General features: G+C 57.6%; 1 protein-coding gene across 1 annotated transcript; it reads right to left on the reverse strand.

Annotated features, from left to right (window-relative positions):
- Positions 1-402: 402 nt before the first annotated feature.
- On the reverse strand, positions 403-1,104 carry LOC121103521 (sodium-dependent neutral amino acid transporter SLC6A17-like). The gene is made up of 2 exons (XM_040634287.1): positions 900-1,104; positions 403-748 (listed from the first exon to the last, which is right to left on the reverse strand). The coding sequence occupies exons 1-2, from the start codon at positions 1,012-1,014 to the stop codon at positions 471-473; spliced, it is 393 nt and encodes a 130-aa protein (XP_040490221.1). The 5' UTR covers positions 1,015-1,104; the 3' UTR covers positions 403-470.
- Positions 1,105-1,390: the final 286 nt, after the last annotated feature.

A 1,390-nucleotide genomic window follows, 5' to 3' on the forward strand; every position in this document is an offset into this window, starting at 1 on the left:
GCGTGAGTAGATGCAGGGGCCAGAAGTTGCAGGTAAAGTTAACCAAAATGACCTGACACACACACACTTGTAAGGAGAATAGGATCCAGGTGCCGGGGGCAGGGACTGGAAGTATGGATTGGGATAAAATAAATGGGAAACTCTGGAGAGGAATCAGTGGCAGTCAGTTCTTTCAGGGATTAACGGGCGCCGTCAACATGTAGGCAGGTGCAGGAGGCAAGGCTTGGGAGAGAGGCTGTGGTCTGCCCTAGAAAGTCTCCACTGCTGTCACTTGGGGGTGAGGGATGGTGAAGAGGGTGCTGCGTCAATACAAGGCCCTCATTGCTGCCATGGGTGGGAGGGGAGCAGTTCCTTGTGACAGTGGTTGACGCCACAGCCTGGGGAGATTATAGCACCTTCCTCAGGACCCCTGGATGGCGGAGCCTGTCCTCTAGCAGTGGGAGAGGGTCACAGGGATTAGAGAAGAGAGGTCAGTAGGAAGGAGTGGGATGGTGTCGGGCGGGACGCCTGAGAATATTTGGATTTGCGAACACGAAGGGGGAGAGGGGTCCGTGGTCGGGGTGGCTTACCGTCATTGAAGTCTTTAGCTTTGTGATCATGGTTAAGAAGAGGAGGCACCAGGCTGCGAAGATGCCCAGGGTGAGGTGCAGGACGAGGTCCTCGACCCCTTCCTCAATGTGGCCTGAGGCACTCAGGGTGGTGTGGTACCAGAAGTACTGGTGGCTCACAGTCCGAAGGCAAGCGAGGTCTGGGGGGGACGCAGGTGCTTAGGCACCACCTCCCGTGGTGTCTTGCCCCTGCTCTTTGCTTCCTCTCCTTGGGCTCTCACTCCCTGTCTCTTGCTCCTTGGTGCCCTTGCCTCCCGTGGCCCTGCTGGCCTTCTCCCTCCCTCTCCTCACCAGTGACATTGATGGTCTTCACCAGCGGGCACTGGTTCCAGGGCAGGGAGTTATCAAAGGAGTTGCCCAGGTAGGAAATGCTCCAGGTGATGATGACGCTGTTATGCAAGCTCATCAGGATGCACACCTACGGGGACACGGGGGGCCTGAGGGGCAGGACGGACAGAGACGGGGGACCTGGAGGCCACAGGGTTGAGTCGGGATGCCTCTTGGCTGGGCCCTTCATTCACCAATATGCTAGCGTATCCTATGCCGCCCAGCCAGGGGATGAGCTGCTTCCAGACCCGGATGTTGTTCACACGCAGCCAATGCCCCATGATCATCTCCATGTACAAGAGGGGAATCCCGAACAAGAGGAGCATGAAGAAGTACATCAGGATAAAGCTGCCTGAAGAAGGGGGCCAGGAGCTGTGCTCAGGCAGCCAGGAGTCCTGGCCCCCCTCCTCTTCACCCCCTACAAGTCTGGGTAAACCTCCAGTTCTCTCCTCCCC

Source organism: Ursus maritimus, unplaced genomic scaffold, assembly GCF_017311325.1.
Source record: "Ursus maritimus isolate PB19 unplaced genomic scaffold, ASM1731132v1 scaffold_19, whole genome shotgun sequence".
NCBI classification, from domain to species: Eukaryota; Metazoa; Chordata; class Mammalia; order Carnivora; family Ursidae; genus Ursus; species Ursus maritimus.

Excerpts from the sequence above, each read along its gene's own strand:
- LOC121103521 (XM_040634287.1), bottom strand. The coding sequence starts at position 1,014 with ATGAGCTTGCATAACAGCGTCATCATCACCTGGAGCATTTCCTACCTG. Across the intron at positions 749-899 it reads GAAGACCATCAATGTCACTG|ACCTCGCTTGCCTTCGGACT; the intron begins GTGAGGAGAGGG and ends CGTCCCCCCCAG.